Source organism: Arachis duranensis, chromosome 2, assembly GCF_000817695.3.
Source record: "Arachis duranensis cultivar V14167 chromosome 2, aradu.V14167.gnm2.J7QH, whole genome shotgun sequence".
Lineage (NCBI taxonomy): Eukaryota > Viridiplantae > Streptophyta > Magnoliopsida > Fabales > Fabaceae > Arachis > Arachis duranensis.
Window position 1 is genome coordinate 24,090,823 of NC_029773.3, and position 18,622 is coordinate 24,109,444.

Below are 18,622 nucleotides of genomic sequence, written 5' to 3' on the forward strand. Positions count from 1 at the left end.
TTTAAAATATTAGTTAAAGAATTTAATTAGAAATAAATTATTTTTCACTTAATATTAGTAAATATTTTTGAAATTATCTTTTTATTATAAATTATAAATTATAATTTTTAAATTTTAAATTCTAAATTTAAAATTTTAAAAACTAAACTCTAAAATTTTTAAGTTTACAAAAATGTCAGCATTAAAAAAGTGATTTTATAATAAGAAAAATTAGTTAATATTAACTTATTAAAAGTTAGCTCCTTATTCTTATTCTCAAAATGAATAGTTACTAGTCACCAAAAAAAATGAATAGTTACTAATAAAATAATACTATATGACTAACCAAATTTATTAGAATAAATAATTAAATTTGCCTTCAAAAATTTTTCAATTTTCAACTTAGATTTTCAAGAAGATTTTTTTAAAAATTAAATTCGTCATTCAAAAATTTTAAGTTAGTTAAATTAGTCTTTTTATCACTTTTATTACTGACGGCGTCAAAATTTATTGATGTAGCACGTTAACTCACATAACACTGACCACCACACACACTTAGCAGTTCTAATAAGATAAATTTATGCAATTAGTTCAAATCAATTTCAAACTTAAGAAACCTTGAAGTATTAAAATCTCTCCATTTGTGTTTGATTTGATCTAATTTCATAAACTTATCATCTTAGCAATGAATTAAGACTATCAAATATGTGTTGATGGTCACTTAATGTACTATATCAACAAATTCTAACAACATAATCAATAAAAGTGCCAAAAAAAAACTAATTTGATCAACTTAAAATTTTTAAAAGATAAAATTAATTTAAAAAATATTCTAGAAACAATATAGAGAACGGGCAATCTTTAAAAAACAAATTTAACCATTTGTTCAAATTTATTATTTTCCACCAATACTTTAAATTCTAAGTACTAATTTCTAAACTATAAATCCTAATATAAAAATAAGATAAGGAGTAGTGACTACGTGTTAGCTAATATTCATAAAAAGAAAATATTGATCCCTTAAAATTCTCTTATTAATATAGTTAACAACCTTAATTTAAGTTTTGTTCTTTTGTAAAAAAAAAAATATATTTAACTAGTTAATTTCTTGCTTTTTCTTTTTCTGCTTATTATCAATTATATATTGACTATAAAACTATCAGTCATGTTACATAATTAAACTCAAATATAGCATCTTTTGATATTCTATAATCTCAATTAAAATATAACAATTTTTGTATTCTTTACAACCATATGGTATCACAACTAGGATTAACTGCACGTACAATTTAAAATCATGACCTTTTTTTTTTTCGTGACAATGAATAGCAAGAAGCCAAGAACACAGATATAAAAGGGAGGGGTCGAAGAATTACCATAAGGATTTTTCTGTATTCAGAGATAACATAGGAGCAGAATTTGGGAATAGTGAATTGGAGAGACCTAGCAGAGTTTGGTGGATAGAAATAGTTGTTAACAAAGTCGTTGCTACCAAGTGTTATTAGTACCAATGATTCATTCACTATTCTCTGTGCCTCTTCTGCCCCTACTTCAAAACCTAACCGTTCTTGGTATTGTTGGAACAGTGCAAACTGCTGGTATATTCTTAATATCCCCTCCTGCATGTGTTAAACAACACATCCACATCAATTTTGATATTAGTTAAAGATAAAAATTCATATGCAGTTATTTTTTTGTAAAATTGATATTTAAAAATTATTAGATAATTTGATAAATTTAACTAAATTATTGTCTAATAATTTTTAATTATTAATTTCATATGAATATATGTTCTATTTATACTTTTAAAAATTTTAGAATATTTATGACATTTTTGAATTTATTAGAGTCTGTGTTTATCTTTTTGATATTTAAATTAAAATGATAGAATGCTTTAATTTAATAAAATAGATTAGAAAAAAGAACAATATGAATCATTCTTACAAATTGAATACCGGTGTCGTTAAGGATTCCAACTCCTGCAGAAGCGAAATTGGCACCAAGCAACAAGTTTTGTCCTCTCATTTCCGGGCTCAAGTATGGTAATGCTGCTTCGGAACCAATACGCTGGCCTACAACAATTATTTTATCAGTTATTACTTATTACTATCAGGTGCATGTTCCATTTGTATTTTTAATATTTTTAGAAGATAATAGATATCTTAATTGAAAATGGCTTTGATTAGGGATACAACAAAATCAGTTAATAAAAATTTTATATATCAAATAAATGAGCTGATGATTTGAATTTCTCAAAATATAGTAGGATGAATTAGTATTTATTAAAATTATTTAATATATTTAAATATTTATTATAAAATATTACGATTTTTATTATTACGGTTCTCTTAGCACCTATAAATATTTGTTTATATTGTATTATTTTGACAACAATTTGAATACACACAATTCTTTTCTCTACCCTTCTCTCTTACCCTTTCTATCATGGTATCAGAGTCATAGTATCCTCTTTTAGAATGATAGATTATTTTTCTTCTAGTGAAATCACCATGTTTTTCATATTTTTCTTCCGTACTATTGTTTTTTCTCTTTTTTGTCAATATTTGCCATCTTTTCGTACTTCGTCACTTCCTTCAGACAGTGACAATTTCGTATGCACTTTCTTCGAACAGCGATAGTTTTGTCTGTGTTTCTTTCAAACATTGGCAGTTTTGTCTGTGCTTCTCTTAGACAGCGGCAGTTCCATCTGCCCTTCCTTCCGACAGTTCCGTCTGTACCCGTTCTATCAGTTTATACATTTCTTTTTATTTTGTTGTTTTCAATTAGTTTCAAACTCAAGTTGTCACTTGAGTTTGAGGAGAATGTCAGGATCAATTAGCATCCATTAGAATTATTTAGTATATATGAATATTTATTATAAAAAATTACGTTTTGTTTATTACGATTCTCTTAGCACCTATAAATATCCTTTTATATTGTATCATTTCAAACAACTTAAATACACTCAATAATACACAAATCCTTTCTCTAATTTAGTCTCTTGTTTCTAACAGTATTATTTTTCCAAATTTTATCTTAAAAAGAAGATTGAATATGAATTTTTGTATGGTGATTTAGTGTGACTCTATGTGCAACAAATTTAATTGTTAACCTTAGAAAATAATGGATCTTCTTAATTTTTTTTAATTGTTTTTAAAAAGAGTGATCTCTTGTTATGATATATGTTTTGAGGAAAAGTTTTCAAATGTATTTAGAATACCAATATTTCAATAATTTTAACTATATATATATAATTGAAAATAACAGTTAAAATTATTGAAATACCGACATATTTGGTACATTTGAAATTCTTTCATGTTTTGAGTGAAGTAAAAAAATATGTAAAAGAAAAAAAAAGTAATGTGAGAAAACATGTGAGATCTCTAAATTTTTTTTAAATAGTTTAATAAAGTATAATTTTTTATTTATACTCTTTAAATACTCTTTAAATAATAAGATACAAAAATATAAAAAATATTAAGTAATAAAAATCTAAAAAATATACTTTACTAAATAATAAAAAAATTGAGAAGATTCACTTTTTTAAAATATTATACTTGACAAAACAATGTTAAAAAAATTGAGAATATCTATATATGAAAGTTGAATAGTTGAGAATTTTAAAAGGTAAGATGGGTACTCCAATCCTTTATTGGTAGTAATAAAAGATGATGAGATAATTATTTCTAAAACACTAATATTTTAATAATTTTAACTATTAATTTTAATTAATATATATTATATTTATTTTTTATAACTATAATAAATAATTAAAATTATTAGAATACCAGTAATCTAAATACACTTAAAATTTTTCTAATATGATATAACATGACGGCTTTGGATTTGGTGGAGAAACCAAAAGTAGTTGGAGCTTGGAAGTCCAGCCTGGAATATTCTATCTGTGGGAAGCTTTTAAAGTGTTGCATGGGTGGCCTAAAACATTTGATATTCCAATAGTTTCCTTAAAAAACAATTAGTTTATATATAAATTTTATAAGTATTAAATGTAAACTGAGAATAAAGACTAAATTTAATATAACTGGGTCATTGCTACTACAATTGGTAAAAATAAACCCAGAAACTGAAATAAATTTTTAAATAAATGCCCGTTTTAAATTTATTTTAATCTCAAATAAGCATTTATTTAATAAGTTTATTGGTTTTTCACTAATAAACCTATTAAAATTGAAAAAAATATAAATAAAAAATAAATATTACTTATTTAAGAAATTTCAAATACATAACTTTATGTTTGTGTAATTATTACTAAAAGATTAATATAATAAATCTCATTAGAAAATTCTAAAATTAGAATTAAACATATAAAATTATATGTTAAAACTTAGAACTCCTTAATATATTTTTCACCAAAAAATGCTCCTGAAATATAGAGCATCAAAATATACTATAAATTCTTGAAGTTAATCCGTCAACTTATTTTAAATGGATAAATTTTTATTATAAAATTAGAATCGTAAAAATGAGAGACAAGATAGGTCAATCAAAATAGTCAATCCTATTTAACGAATTTTTTTTAAGTTCTAACCGTCTATTTTCTACCTTATTTTGTGCTAAAAAATGGAAAAAAATAACAAAAATTTATCCAAATCTATGAATAGACCACAAATTTAATATTTTTAAACCTAAAACTACTTATTTTGTGCTTTTTTATTTTTTAATTAAAAAAATTCATTCTTTTTACTACAAAAGAATAAAAATCCTAACAAAAATTTTTCCAATTGATTTGACAAATGACAAGCTTAATTCTCTATTTTTGCAAACCTGTAAATACTTGATAAATACCGAGATCAACTAGTTTAGGTGTTTGGAACTCGTAGGCTTAAATGAGTCAGAATTAATCGTATCCAGGCCAACGGTTTGACGACTCCACTGAAATAATATCGTCAAGAGCATGCATGGTTACAGGGGAGTGGATTCTTTTTAGTGGAAAAAAAATTGAATGGTATTTAATATTTAATTTTATTATTTATTGTTCTCTCCTTTTTATTTAATTTTAGTCTCACTTATAAAATTAAAGGTGAGAGGTCACACTTTATTCTTTCAAGTGTTTAAAAAAATAGAAAAAATCCATTTCCTGATTATAAATACCAAACAGTCATAATAATCAAGTACCAATAAATATAACAATTCTGCTATGTTACCAACAATATTTTTATCAGTTTCTGTCAACTCTTGTTTATAATCGTGTTTAATAGAAGTGTCTTTGTGGATGTATCTAATAAAAATATCTTTTTTATTGTTGTATCTAATAAAAATATCTTTATAGATATATTTCTTAGATGTATCTCTTTATACATATGTTTAAAATATAATAATTAATTATTGTTAACAATAAATTAGTAAATAATATATTGATACTCTATACTTTTCCTAAATATAAACATTCATACACGTACACATTATGTTTCTAATGTTTTTAAAATATTAAATGATTATAACTAAATTTTTATTTTATTTAAAAGTTAAAAAATAATAAATAAGTCTCTAACTTTTTATTTCAGAAATAAATAAATTATTAATTAATTAAAAATATAAAAATATTTCTCATCTTTTAAAATACAAAATATCTAAAATTTTATTTAAAATATATGAAAATAAATAAATATCTAAAAGGATTTAGATGTCTAACACTCTAAGATAGTAAAAGATATTCTCATATTTTTAATTAGATAAAAATTTATTCAATTTTTCTAGAAATTAAATTAAAGGATAGTTAGCTTAAACACTTTATTTGAAAACTTTTTATATTATTTTTTTTCGTAAAACACTAAAATAATATTTATATTGTTGACAAAAATTAAATAACTTCGAAAGACGCAAATAAATATTCAAAAAATTCAAAAACATAATGAAAATAAAAATAGTATTATATTTTTTATAAGTGGCAAATAAATTGTGTTTAGCAAATGATTTATATATTTAAACTAATTTTTGTGAAAATATTTAGATAACTATTCGAAAAGAACATGAAAAAAATTAGAACAAAACCTGATTTCTATTTTTTTTTAATCAGTCATTCAAAGAAAATTATTATACATAAATTTCTCAAATTTTAAGAATAAGAACATGTTATTTTTTAAATTATTTAAAAAAATCAAAATATAATTCCTGTATTTTTTAAAAAATACATATTATTTAATATTTAATTCATTTTGTTAATATATCTGTGGTTCTTATATTTTGAATATTATTTTAGAAGTTTATTTTCTTATGTTGAATAATAAAATTAAAGTAGTGTGTGTATGTGAACTTACTAATGAGGTCAGGGAGGTTGAAGCCGTTGGAGAAGCGACCGGTGGGGTGATGAGTAGGGTAGTCGACGCCGTAAAGAAGAGTGTCGGCGCGAGCAGTAGTTGGCAAGTAATTGTTGTTTCCACTGTCAACCAGCGAGTCTCCAAACACAAAGAACGCACGTCCAGTTTCTCCTCCTTCTATGGGCACTGCCATCATCACCATTCTCATAATGATGATAATAACGTGCATTGTTATGATCATGAAGCTAAGGTGTTATATTATTATATTATTCTTTTGAGATATGGTGCTCTAGTAGTGTTAGTTGTTGAAGAATAAAGGATAGTGTGTTTTCAATTTATAATGGTTGTAGTTTCTATTTTTGTTTTTCTTCTTTTTGTTTTGTATTACTAGCAGAGAAAGTGAAGAAGATCAATGCTAGTTTCTCTCTAGTTTTATTTTCGTCATGTGTGTTGTTTAATTTGGTGCGTCAGTGGCGACAATAAATTCTTGCTGCACACAATAAATTCTAGCAGCAGAAACAAGTGCGTTTCATTTAAAGAAAAAGGGTCAGGCCAACGTAAAAAAAAAAAAAATAAAAAAAAAAAATAAAAAGGAAGGCTTAATAATTGGCTAATTTTTTTGGATATGACACCTAGTTTGGTGTAACGCGTGCCTAGTTATGGATGTTAGGGGTATTTTACACTGTTGTGGCGGCGGTTAGTTGACCGGAAGAAATTGAACGGTCCAATTTCTGAGAGATGAAGGGAACACAAATCAAACCGTTCGAAATCGAACCCACCAATTTCATGCAGGCTGAGTTCAACTTTTTTTCTCCAATGAAATCGGACCCAAGAATTTTAAGTGTGCAGCACAACATTTTGTATAGGATATGAAATCGGATCCAACGATTTCTGGTGTGCGGAACGATTTTCTTGGTGGGCTATGAAATCAGACCCACCGATTTCTCGCAAAAAATATTTTTTTCCGGGCGTGCCGCTAATTGGATGGTCCAATTTTAGTTTTCGAAAAAAATTTAAACCAGCAAAAAAATGGTCGGACAGTTCGATTTCAGTTTTATATATACCAACCCAAACACCAAGCCATCATGTTTATCTTCTTCTTCTCACACTCTTCTCTTCAAATCTCTGAAACTCGTCTTTGCTCTTTCTATTTTCTTCTATTATCATGGATGATAAAGTGTTGTTAAAAATTTTTTCTCATGGTCAAATTTTATTACAAGCATTTGAAGGAGTAAAATTTGTATATGAAAATCCATTAGATATTATAATTCCATTCACACTATCATTTAAAGAATTAAAAGATGTGATTTGTGAGAAGATGGATTCTCAAATATCTAGGAGAGTGTAGTGTATTCTGTACAGATATCCTATATCTATATCTAGTGGGTTCGTTCAATTTCAAACGAAATACGTGACCGATGAAGCGAGCATGCAAGAAATGTTTTCAGTGTATCTAGAAAGTCGGTCTCGAATATCGTTCATCGAACTGTATGTTGAATTCGAGCAATCTGCGGCGGGCTGAGATATTGAATTGGAAGATTACAACAGTGATAGTGTGAAAGAGTTTGGAAGTAATTATGAGGCGGTGATCCGGGTGTAGACGAAGATCAAACTGATGAAGCTATGGCGACAGATGTGACGAATGGGGCAAATGCACTAGCAAACCAGCAGCTGTTTGAGGAGCTGACTTTCATGCGGTCGTCAGATTTGGAGGCCATGCATGCACCGGAATTTTCTCAATATGTAAATGCAGGTATGTAATAATTTTAAATTATAATTTATAGATAAAATATTTAAGGCATCGGTAAATATTGAAAAATATAGCATATAATTTTAATTATTTAATTCTTAATTATCAAGTAAACATGTATGTAGAGGAGTTTAGTATTTCGCATTCTTGTGTGATTATTAACTTATTAAATATCATTTGATAATCTTATTAACTTTTGAATGATTTATTCTTGATTTACAGATCATAGATTTCATTAATGCGACACGTATTTGAGAATTTTTTATCAAAATATAAATTTTTTGGCATGATTGCAGCAGAGCTTCCTGTTATGACGGATGGTAAATTCACTGTGGGAATGAAATTCAGTTATAGGGAGACAGTAATTAAGGCAATGAAATATTATACCATCATTTGAGGTATAGATTATCGGGTGCATGAGTCTGAACCGACGACATTCTATGCTAAATGTACCCAGTACGGCGCAGGTTGTAATTGGCTGATTAGGGTGAGCAAAATGTCTAGAAAATACTGCTAGGAGATAAGGAGGTATAACGGTAGTCACACCTGTACTAGGACCACCATTTCTCAAGATCATTCGGAGTTGGATTTCAACACAATTGTATAAGCCATAAAGTCATTGGTAGAAGTTGACCCATCTATAAAGGTGAAATTAGTGATTACGGAAGTACAGTCGAAGTTTAACTACACTATAAGTTATCGCAAAGCATGGCTGACAAAACAAAAGGTAGTGAAGTCAATTTTTGGAGGTTGAGAAGCTTCATACGAAGCTTTGCCCATATGGTTTGAGGCCATGTGTCACAAGGAGCCAACAGTAGTCGTTCATTTTGAAACAATGCCTGCATATCAGGGGGTTGACTTGGTTCCTAATATTCGTGCACTACACCGAGTTTTCTGGAGTTATTACCCTTATATTAGAGCATTCAGACATTGCAAGCCAATAGTACAGGTAGACAAAACTCATTTGTATGAAAAATATAAGGGTTGTTTGTTGGTTGCAGTCTCACAGGATGGCAATAACAACATCGTGCCTATTGCATTGCGATAGTTAAGGGAGAGACATCTAAGGCTTGGTACTTTTTTCTTAGTAACTTGCGACAACATGTTGTGACACGTGATGGTGTGGGCCTTATCTCCGATTGGCACGATTTCATTAGGTCAGCTATTGCTCATAGTAATAGAGCTTGGTCTCCTCCCAGAGCATTCCACATGTTTTGTATCAGACACATAGAGTCCAACTTCTTGAAGAAGTTCAAGGCTCCATATCTACAGAAGCTTATCATCAATATCAGTATCGTTGTTACTATTATAGTTATTCTTAAACCCAGTTGTTATAATGAACGTTGTTTATAGTGGGTCTTTATTTTTTTTATTGACAGGATATTCGAGGATGGTTCGCGAGTATGAGATACGCGAGCAGGGTGAGGCTTACACACCAAATACTAATATGCTAAACAATTACAGATACTTATTTATTACAACATACTTGTCCTTCTTGCAAATCATCCAATACCCTCCTAAAATGAGCAAGACTACGATATCTATAAGGCCGATCAATACGCTTCTAGTTATGCCACATAACATCAGACAATTCATTAATTAACTTTTATCAATTAAATTTAAAATACAACGTACTACAGTTTTACAAAGCTGATAATAATTAAATTTACCTGTTTGCAATAGAAAATAGTCGAGGATTTCCAGGAATCAGCGCAAGATATGGTAGACGGATCCAAGTCCAAGTAAGCAAAAGTGTTAGTAGACCATTAATCTCATTGCAGTTGACACGAGTTGTCCTACATAACGCTCTATATAGGTGTGCCAAGCATGCCAATCCCCCAAGTAAATTGTATGATTGATAAACCATTATTTTATGATTTGTATTGTGTTTAATTGAGTGGTTTTATCAAGTCTTTACCCACTTATTCATATGATTAGCATGATATTACAATTCCTTCCCAAAGTTATTTTATGGTTGAAAACTTGCTTCCTAGAGATCTTTTTATTCTGTATTTTAATTCTCTTTTATACCATTCGATGCCGTGATCCGTGTGTTAAGTGTTTCAGGCTTCATAGGGCAGGAATGGCTTAGAGAATGAAGAGGAAGCTTGCAAAAATGGAAGGAACACAAGAAATCAAGGAGATGACCAGTGAACACCGACGCGGACACATGGCTCACGCGACCGCGCGAAATGGAGAAAATCGCAGTGATGCATTCGCGTGCCTGACGCGAACGCGTGGATTGAAATCTGAACGGATGGCGCGGACGCGTGGACGACGCGTATGCGTCGTGAGGAAAAATGCTGGATGACGCGATCGCGTGACATGTGCGATCTGCAAAATTGACAGAACTCGCTGGGAGCGATTTTGGGCCGCGTTTTGACCTAGTTTTCGGCCCAGAAACACAGACTAAAGCCAGGAAACATGCAGAGACTCGGAGGGAGATTCTCATTAGGATAGTTTTTAGTTTTTAGATCGGATTTTACTCCTCCTCTAGGTTTTCTCACTACACATTCATAGTTCTTAGAATCTTATTTGCTTTTGGATATGGATATTGAGAAGAGTTATTACCTCTGCCAAGACTTCGTCATTCTAGTTTGTTTTCTTACTTTTCACTTACTCTTTCATATCCTTAATTTGTCCAGAGTTACAATTGGATCATTTTTAGAGTTTATTAATACAAGAACTATTTTTATTTTTAATTGATCTTTTTTATTATTGTTTGTCATGTCTTTCTTTTTTTTTCCTTTGAATTTTGTGAAGTCTACATTCATGATAATGGAGTAGTTTCCCAACTTGATTGGGAGTTGATTAAAAGGAGAACTTTGGGTTAGAATACTCAAGAGTCAAATTGTGATTGGGTTTATTGGTGGTTGACTTTCTAGTCACTAACTCTAATCCTTCCCAAGGGAAAGGATTAGAACTTGTGAATAGAAGTTGACTCCCAACTTACTTGACCTTCCTTTATTCAGTAAAGGATAACTAAGTGGAACAACTACCAATTATCAATTGATCTTGAGAAAAATCTAACAAGGATAGAACTTCCAATTAATCTTCTCCCGGTCAAGATCTTTATTTAAATTACATAAATTCTCTTATTTACTTTCCTGTTTCTCAACTCAAAAATTCTTGGAAAACCTCTGACCAATAAGCTGCACTCTTATGTCAACTCCTTGGGAGACGACCTGAGATTCATACTCCTAGTATTTTTATTCTAATTTTGTGACAACCCTTTTAAATTGATAAGCGAATTTTCACTGGTTAAGAACTGTACTTGCAACCTATTTATTCCATTGAATTCTTAATCGGTCAATTTCTGCCTCCGTCAATTTTTGGCGCCGTTGCCGGGGAGTTGCAATAGTGTGCTAATTCATTGGTTGGAATTTATTTATTTGCGTTTTATTTTGTTTTGTTTTATCACCATGAACTGTGTGTTTCTTTCGTTGAATGACGCGTTCACTGCCTGATCCGAGCTTAGCTGCTTTTGATCCTGAAATTAAAAGAACTCTTTCATGTATTAGGTGAGCTCGACGTCGGTTATCCTCTGAGGGTGGTGAAGTAATTGTTATCGATTCACCAGTCTCATCTGAGGGCAAATCTGAACCGCCATTTGAGGAAGAGACAAGCTCATTTACTACTGATTCAGTTTATTCATGTGCAGGTAACATGGCAGCACCTAAGAGGATTACTCTCCAGGAAGTTGGAGCCCCAGATTTTACACTGCAACCGTATCAAGTGCATCACCCAACGGTGGCTGCAGATTTTGAACTGAAAACTGCATTAATCAACTTGCTTCCCAAGTTTTATGACTTACCTGCTCAAGAGCCTATTAAGCACCTTAGGGATTTCCAGACAGCATGTTCTACTGTTAGGCGTCATGGTGCGGATGAAACTTCTATTCTGTTAACCGCCTTCCCATTTTCTCTTGAGGGAAAGGCGAGGAAATGGTACTACACCCAACCTGAAGCAACTGTTACTAACTGGGATACGCTTAGAAGAGAATTTTTGGAGAAATACTTTCCATCCAAAGTTACTGATAGATTGAGGACAAGGCGAATTTGAGACTCTCTACGAATATTGGGAGCGCTTCAACAATCTCCTGGACGCATGCCCCCATCACATAATTGACAAGTTGGTGTTGATTAGCTACTTCACACAAGGCATGAAGCCTCAGGATAAGACCACATTGGAAGGTGCTAGTAACGGTTCTATGAAAAAGTACAAGACCACAGATGAAGCATGGCAACTGATCAGCGACTTAGCTGAATCCACTAGGAATCACAGGCATAGGCACAGCCACTCAAAAGCTGTTGCTGAAATTTCCTCCAGCAAAGAGACTACTGCTCTAACCCGAGTATATGTGAAATGACCAACCTATTAAAACAGATGCAGTTGAATCAACAACAAGCACAACAATTTCAGCCTCCCCCGCCACAACAAAGCCAACAGTTGGTTCCACAAAGAGTATGCGGGATCTGTGCTGATTATAGTAATTATACTGATGAATGTCCGCAGCTCCAATAGGAAGACAATACTGTGGGAGCCACTCACAACTTCTATGACCGCCCAAATCAAGGATACAATCAAGGTGGCAACTACAACCATGGATGGTAGGACAATTTCAACCAAGATTGGAGAGATAATTCTAACCATGGTTGGAGAGACAACTATAACAGAGGAGGCAGAGATAATAATGGAAACCAGAGGTGGAATAACAGTAACAACAACAGACAGCAGAATCAGAACCAACCTTACAGAGCCCCTCACCAAAGACAGTCTCAAAGACCCCAGCACAACCAACCACAAGTACCTCAGATCACTTATTCTAATTCTTCATCAAATGACGAGATGCTCCGTTCTCTTGCACAAGGGCAACAAGACATGCATACGCAGCTGAATTATACTTTAAATGGTCTGACTACCACTTTAGAAGCTCTCGTCTCCTGGTTAGATTCCTCACCTAGTTCCACCAATCAACCTTCAAGCTCCAGTGGAATTCCTTCTCAACCCCTACCTAATCCCAAGGGTGGCATCAATGCCATCACTCTGAGGTCCAGAACCACATTGCAGGAGAGAAAGCAGGAGGAGCCAAGCACAACAGTACACGTCCCAGTTGAGGATATGGTGGAAGTGGAAGATGTTGAAGAGGAAGAGGACGTACAGAACATAGTTGAAGAAGAAGCAGCTCAACCACGGAATGAAACACCAAAGGATGCAGAAGCTGCAAGCAACGCCCTCCCTATTCCTTTCCCACAACTTGCAAGGAAGTCCAGAAAGCAAATGAAACTCCCAAAATGATAGAAATATTCAAAAAGGTCGAGGTAACTGTTCCCCTTTTTTATGTTATTCAGCAGGTACCTAAATATGCAAAGTTTCTAAAAGATTTGTGCATACATAAAGATAAAATTAATGAATTCGAAACTATTCCTTTAGGTAGTTCTATATCTGCTTTAATGGGAAATATACCTGAAAAATGTAGTGATCCAGGTCCATGTATGGTTAACTGTACCATTGGAGGTGTAATATTTTCTGATTACATGTGTGATTTAGGAGCGTGCGTGAGTATTATGTCTTTGTCTATATATGATGCTTTGAGGCTCCCTCCCTTAAAAAGGTCGGCAGCTCATTTTGTGTTAGCAGATAAAAGCATTATTATAGTGGCTGGAATTACTGAAGATGTATTGGTGAGCATTCAAGGGCTCACATTTCCCATTGACTTCTATATCTTGGAGATGCCCTAAAATGACTTAGGAAAGCCGTCATCTATCCTACTTGGAAGACCATTCTTGAAGACTTCAAAGTTCAAGCTGGATGCCTTTTCAAGAACCTATTCTTTTGAGATAGACGGCCGAGCAGTGAGCTTCAATCTGAATGAAGCTATGAAGCATCCTCCGGAAGATCATTCAGTATTCCAATGCGACATTATTGATGAGATTGTAGCTGCAGTTCACCAGGAGGAAATAGAAGAGAAACACATGGAGCAAGGTCCAAGTGTGGGGACATCCTTTGAACAAAGTGAGGATGCCTTGCCATTATTCTTATCTCCAGAAGGTCCAGAGCCTAGCCATGAGCAGAAATTGGAATTAAAACCCCTTCCTTCACACCTCAAGTATGCTTACCTTAAGGATAAGCAGAAGTTCCCAGTTATCATTGCAAAGGAGTTCACTTCCCAATAGGAAGAACAACAGCTTAGTGTGTTGAGGAAGCATAAGAAAGCAATTGGATGGAGCTTGGCGGATATAGTAGGCATCAGTCCTCAAGTTTGTGAACACAGAATATTCTTAGAAGAAGGAGCAAGGCCTGTCCGTCAGACTACTTGAAGTAGATATCATTTACCCCATCTCAAACAGTGAATGGGTCAGTCCAGTACAAGTGGTGCCCAAGAAGTCTGGAGTCACAACAGTGAGAAATGAGCATGGAGAGCTTCTGACAACCAGAGTGCAAAATTCATGGAGAGTTTGTATTGACTATAGGCGTCTAAACCAAGCCACTCGCAAGGATCACTACCCCTTGCCATTTATTGATCAGATGCTTGATCGCCTGTCAGGTAAATCTCATTATTGCTTTTTAGATGGTTATACAGGTTATTTTCAAATCCATATAGCTCCGGAAGATCAGGAAAAGACTACTTTTACATGTCCTTTTGGAACTTATGCTTATAAGAGACTGCCCTTTGGCTTATGCAATGCACCAGCTACTTTCCAAAGGTGTATGATGAGTTTTTTCTCTGATCTCATAGAGAACTGTATGGAAGTTTTTATGGATGACTTTAGCGTTTATGGTGATTCATTTAACCTTTGCTTGGATAGTTTATCTAGAGTATTAGATAAGTGTGTTAGTTCAAACATTGTTTTAAATTTTGAAAAATGTCACTTTATGGTCAAACAAGGTATTGTTCTGGGACACGTTATTTCTAATACTGGTATCTCTGTAGACCCAACAAAGGTAGATGTTATTTCTAGTTTACCTTACCCCTCCTTCGTGAGGAAAGTTCGTTCGTTCCTTGGCCACGCAGGTTTTTACAAGAGATTTATTAAGGACTTCAGTAAGGTAGCATTGCCTTTATCCAGACTACTGCAGAAAGATATTGAGTTCGAGTTCAGTGAGGATTGCATACAAGCGTTTGATAAGCTGAAGATCGCTCTGACTCAAGCTCCAATTGTGAGAGGACCAGACTGGAGCCAGCCATTTGAAATCATGTGTGATGCCTCCAATCATGCAGTAAGAGCAGCACTGGCACAACACGAAGGTAAAGATCCTTTTGTAATTGCTTATGCATCTAAGACTTTAGATGCTGCTCAGTCTAATTATACTACTACTGAAAAAGAGCTTCTAGCTATTGTTTTTGCTCTGGATAAATTCCGAACCTATTTACTTGGTACTAAGGTAGTAGTGTACTCAGACCATGCAGCTCTAAAATATTTATTAGCTAAAAAGGAGTCTAAACCAAGGCTAATACGTTGGATACTACTGCTACAAGAATTTGATTTAGAAATTAAGGATAGGAGTGGTAACCAGAATTTAGTGGCAGATCACTTGAGTCGCTGATGATTAGATTTTTGACAGTTTAGAATTTCACTAATGAAATCTCGTTGTAAAGTATAGTCTCTAAACCAACAATAATCCTTTCATACAAAAATTTGTTTGTCACAAGTACAAACCCCTAAAATCTATAAACCGAAGTATTTAAAGCTCGGGTCGTTCTCCCTAGGACTTACAATAAAGTGCCTTGTTATTGGTTATGAGTTATTTTGGGGTTTTGATAAGAAACATGAAAGATAAATGGCAATGGAATTTTATTAACAAAATGGTCTTGGCAAGGTTTAGTTGTCAAGGTTTTTCATCATCATCACTAGCCACAAGTATGGTAGTTGCAAGGATTAATCCCACTTAGTTATCCATCAATCAATTGACTAAGGAAAGTTAAGTGAGCTATATCAATCCTAGTCCATAAGTCCTAGCTTTTCACTAATTGGATTAATGAAGGCTAGAGTCAATGGCTATCAACTATCAATCAATTGGACACTAGTAACTCAAGAAATCCTAAGTTACCTTCTCAAGCCAAGAACATAAAATTCTATTCTAACATTCTCCCAAGCATTTAATTAAACACTTGGAAGGTGCAAAAGAAAAGTATAGTAAATCACAACAAGAATGAATTATAACAACAATTAAATGCAAAGAATTAACAACAACAATCAAGAAAATCACAATTATCATGAATTACCTCAAATTGCATTATTGAAAGAAAACAAAGGAACAACAATCTATCCAAAACAAAGTGAAGAATTACAATTATTAAAGCATATAACTAGAAAGAGGAAGAGGAAGAGAGTAAGAATTGATAAAGGAGAAGTGAATCAAAGCATGAATTAAACCTAGATCTAAGAAGAGAGATTAACCTAAACCTAATCCTAATTCTAGAGAGAAGTGAGAGCTTCTCTCTCTAAAACTAACTAATCCTAATCCTAATGATGCTAAGTGATAGATTCATGCCTTCCCCTTCTATCCTTGGTCCTTTTAATGCATTTTAGCGCCAAAGTTGGTTCAGAAACTCCCCAAGATCACCAGGCACGTGCTACTTTAATGAAGTCATGTGCAGACTGCGACGCTTGCGCACACGGTACGTGTGCGCATCCCTGGCCGATTCTGCAATGTGCGCGCGAGCGCCTTGTGCACACGAGCGCCTTGTGCGCACACGCGTGCATGGCTGATTTCATTTCTTTGGCTTTTTATACTTCTCTCCATTTATATGCTTCCTTCCTTGCCCCTTTGATCCATGCCTAGCCTATTTCAATCCTGGAATTACTAGCAAACACATCAAGGTATCTTATAGAATCATGGAGGAATTAGAATTCATCAAAATAAGGCTTAAAAAGCATGTTTTTACACTTAAGCACAAATACAGGAGAGATTACAAAACCATGCTAATTCATAGGCTAAATGCGAGAAAAGTTCATCAAAATACTCTAAATTCAATACAAGATAAACCCTAAAAATGAGGTTTATCAACCTCCCGACACTTAAACCTTAGCATGTCCTCATGCTAAAATAGGAAGGAACTAAGGGGTATGACGTTTATTAAATGCAACTAAACTATATGAACCTATCTAAATGCAACTATCTATAGTGAATGCAAATGCTTGGTCCAAACACGTCAATTCCCAAGAGAACATGTATATGCACAAGAGTTAGAGCAATAGGGATCACGTCCAAACCACAATTATATTGAATTATCAAAAGAAATTCAAGCTTGCAATAATATAGATAATATGGGTGAACACATGTAATTGAACTTTTGAACCCTCACCGGATGTGTATCCGCTCTATTCACTCAAGTGTTTAAGGGTTAATTCACTCAATTCCCTTCTAATCATGCTTTCTAAAATTTGATTTTCTTCTAACAATCAACACCCATTCAATGCATGCATACATTCATCATGAGGTCTTTCATTTAGGTTGTAATGGGGTTAGGGTCAAGGTAGGATCATATATGGCTAGTGGACTAGGACTTGAATCTTTGATTAGCTTAAACTTTCCCACCTAACCTATATAATGACCTATACAATTAAGTGCTAACCTAACTACCCATTCTTCACTTCTTTTTTTTTCATATACTCATGCATTCTATTCCTTGGTTTATAACACTTATGCATTGATTCCTTTTATTGAGCTTCACTTTGGGGCATTTTGTCTCCTTTTTTATTATTTTTTTCTTCTTTTTTTTCTTTCTATTTTTTTCTTTTCTATATTTCTTTCCTTTTGTTTTTTTTTTCATTTCATTTTTTTTCTTTCATACTTTGTACAAGAACATCAATTGCATAAGGTCCTATACATTTAATCAATACATGAATATATTACCAATTCCTAAATATGGAAGTGTAACTACCCCTTTTATCCCATCCAATATTCCCAAGCCTCACCAACTTTGAATAATGAACACTCTCACTAGCCTAGGCTAATCAAAGATCCAAGCAAGGGACTTTCATTGGTTTTCCACCTTGGGCTTGTAATGTGCTAAGATGAGAATAAGTTGGTTAAGCGTAGGCTCAAAATTGGCTAACAATGGAGAGTAAAAGGTAGGCTATTTGGACAAGTGAGCTAATGAAATAATGGCCTCAATCATACAAATGCATGAATACAAGAAATACATGGACATATAGAATCAAGCAAATCAAGGATCACAATCATAGAAAGGAAATAATTACACACAAGAATGGAAAATAAGTGGTTATAAAATGTAACCACATCAATAGGCTCAAAAACTCACAAGCTTGTGTTCTTAGCTCAATACATGCTTCACAAAGTATAGAATTCAAGCAAGTTCCACAAAATATTTTTTTTCCAATCAATTGGGTTAGTGCCCTATAATTAAGTTCCTTGGAAAATCTCAATATTTGACTAAGCATTGTTGTGATTGAGAAATTCTAAAAAAAATTCCCTAGTTTACCCTTTCCTTCATCAATTTAAAGCCAATTTCTTATGCAAAAAGGGTGGCTAAGTTTTATCAATTCAACATGGTTTCTAATCACAACCACAAGCTAAGAAAAAATATGCAAAAGTATATAAAGAAAAATCCAACTAAAAGTATGAAATCTAGCATCCAAAATATCTA

The 18,622-nt window shown here is 32.7% G+C and overlaps 1 protein-coding gene across 1 annotated transcript in view; it reads right to left on the reverse strand.

The window, feature by feature from the left end:
* The window catches only part of LOC107474078 (GDSL esterase/lipase At5g33370-like), an 18,420-nt gene extending 11,961 nt beyond the window's left edge, over positions 1–6,459 (reverse strand). Inside the window, exons 1-3 of the mRNA XM_052257787.1 lie at positions 6,258–6,459; positions 1,924–2,051; positions 1,356–1,598 (exon numbers count right to left, since the gene is read on the reverse strand). Of these exons, the coding sequence (XP_052113747.1) occupies positions 1,356–1,598; positions 1,924–2,051; positions 6,258–6,459 (573 nt within the window). The remainder of the gene's footprint in view (positions 1–1,355; positions 1,599–1,923; positions 2,052–6,257) is intronic.
* Positions 6,460–18,622: the final 12,163 nt, after the last annotated feature.